At 38.3% G+C, this 2,474-nt stretch overlaps 1 protein-coding gene across 1 annotated transcript; it reads right to left on the reverse strand.

Moving 5' to 3' along the window:
• Positions 1 to 139: 139 nt before the first annotated feature.
• On the reverse strand, positions 140 to 840 carry LOC109585179 (uncharacterized). The gene is made up of 3 exons (XM_020001163.1): positions 784 to 840; positions 642 to 669; positions 140 to 544 (listed from the first exon to the last, which is right to left on the reverse strand). Exons 1-3 carry the CDS (start codon positions 795 to 797, stop codon positions 284 to 286), a joined length of 303 nt encoding a protein of 100 aa, XP_019856722.1. The 5' UTR covers positions 798 to 840; the 3' UTR covers positions 140 to 283.
• Between the last annotated feature and the right edge of the window lie 1,634 nt (positions 841 to 2,474).

A 2,474-nucleotide genomic window follows, 5' to 3' on the forward strand; every position in this document is an offset into this window, starting at 1 on the left:
TATTTAAATGTTGAAATTAAGTGGATATGTAATTTCATAAATACATGTACAAGTGTTTTTATTCATAAATATATACATGTATAGCCACATTGTGCTGTCATCTAATATTCTATTTAATTGTTTATTTAATTTTTCATGCTTTTGACTCTAATAAATGTAGTCTAACTTAAATAAAAACACATTAGGTTCACACAATATCAGTAATGCATCTACACTACAGCTAACAAAGGGCAGGATACTACAAGTACATGTACACACTGCTACACTGTATGAATTACAATTATCATAACTGTACACACATGTATGTATAACTATTCATGAGGACTGTACCTGTCATTGAATTAACTGGTTGATACGGCATTCCAGGGTACCTAGGTTGAGCCACACCCATTCCCTGCATTCCTTGAGCCACGCCCATTCCTTGAGGCAGGCCAGGGGTGATTCCTTGAGCTCCGCCCATCTGTATCGGACCTCCTGGCCTCATCATGTATTGCTGCTGTTGACCCATACCACCAACACTACCACCACCCTGCTGCCATTGAGCCTACATGCATATATGTAGATAAAGAATATTAATAAATAAATATACATGTAAATAAAGAAGCTGTCACCCAGTGATGTAATGCAATGTATTGACTGACCTGTGGGGGGAACTGCCCGGGATAAGACCTAATTTAAGAGGAGAGAGAGAGAGAGAATAGGAAATGATGAAATGTTATTAAAAGAAGAGAAGGAAGAAGGTAAGTAAAGAGAGAAACAACAAGAGAGAGAGACAAGACTCACCATTGGCCACTCATTGTTCACTGCTGTATGTTATAGTGGGCGTTACCCTTAAGCTGCTCCTTAATTAGAAAACAAAATTTAACCCCCAACATGGCGGCATTGCTTAAGTTCTGCGCATCCGCGAGACTTGACTTTTCGTTTTTTTAGTCCTCTTTAGAATTGTAGCTTTCAAATAATAACACATAGCAAATAGCAATAAATATAATTGTTATGAATCATTACAGAACTATAAGCATTATTATATTTAACAATTTATTGTAGTCCTCACTAGCCGTCACTAGCAGAGAAGTGTCATGACCTCCAGAGAATACCTATAGAAAAGAAGTGTTTTAGCTACTGTAGTAGTTTAATAGCCTCCTTGTAGTGCTCTTAGCATCACTAGCAGTAGTAGCCACTAGTGACTCAAGGAGTGAGACCTCTTCAATAATGAAGGTATGATATAGTTCAGGTTAATAATAGTATTGGGATGTCAGTGGGGGTGTGGCCAATTATACTGTGTACATATTGAAAAAGGCTATAAACCATAGGCTATAGCCCATGGTTTTTTCCAAAAAATGGCTTTGAAATCACCCCAAATTTTTATTACATTTCCTGATACATATTGATGTCCTTATGCTGTGTAGCAAGTTTGAGCTGATTCCGATTACAATTTTTCAAGTTATGGCCATTTTTAAAAATGCTAAAATCCTGAAAAATTCCCAAGGCTATAGTCCATGGTTTTTTTCAAAAAATGGCTCCAAAATCATCCCAAATTTTTATTACATTTCCTGATACATATTGATGTCCTTATGCTGTGTAGCAAGTTCGAGCTGATTCCAACTTCAATTTTTTGAGTTACGGCCATTTTAAGAAAATGCCAAAATTCTAAAAGTACCCAAGGCTATTAGTAACGCGGTAGCGTTACTAAGTAGGATTCACCCCCAAACAAAATGGCTGCCACGACTTTTGCAGCCTTGCTATACCGGGAAAATGAGCTCCTATGCTTACCAGACTTTATAGAGGACCTTATCTTGACCAGAGAACTCCAATGGTACAACTAGCGTGGCTCTAGACCTTTTCTGGGACAAAAATCAAAAATCTGCAAACCGGCCGTTTTGTTCAGCCACCTTTTTTCATCTTCATCATCATCAAGTTAGTCCTGTCAATCCAGTTGTCGGTCGATATATCGATCTTGCCTGGTGATAGAAGGCTAATTCTTACACCATTCTACTCCAACAGGGTATGCGCAGGTCCTTGTCCCCCTAGAATCATTCTCCAAGAAAGGAAGAAGTGATACTGTGATAGTCTCGCCCCGCCCTAAAGGGGCGTGGCGAGACTAATACTGTGACTGTTGGATCGAACCAGCTTACCCCATTCCGCCATTTTATTAATTAAAGAAGCATCAAGCATGTGCTCCAAAATTTGGGCGTGGTCGCGCATGCTCAGATCTCAGAACTGGGAACAGCAAGTATTTTTTACCTAGCTATCTATAGGCTGGCTATGCTTGGAATCAAATTGCAATACTTAGTGGAGCTTTCCAGCTAAAAGAAGGTATTAATCTTGCATATATCAAGTGTGTAATGAATTATTTTATTTCAAAAACACAAAACAATTAATTAATGTTATGATACTAATGATAATATGAACTTGACAACAGGAAGAACCTGCAGGAATAGCTACAGGATTGCTGGGAAGATAGAGCTTCTTGAACA

This window comes from Amphimedon queenslandica, unplaced genomic scaffold (genome assembly GCF_000090795.2).
Source record: "Amphimedon queenslandica unplaced genomic scaffold, v1.1 AMPQUscaffold_13106, whole genome shotgun sequence".
Classification (NCBI taxonomy): domain Eukaryota; kingdom Metazoa; phylum Porifera; class Demospongiae; order Haplosclerida; family Niphatidae; genus Amphimedon; species Amphimedon queenslandica.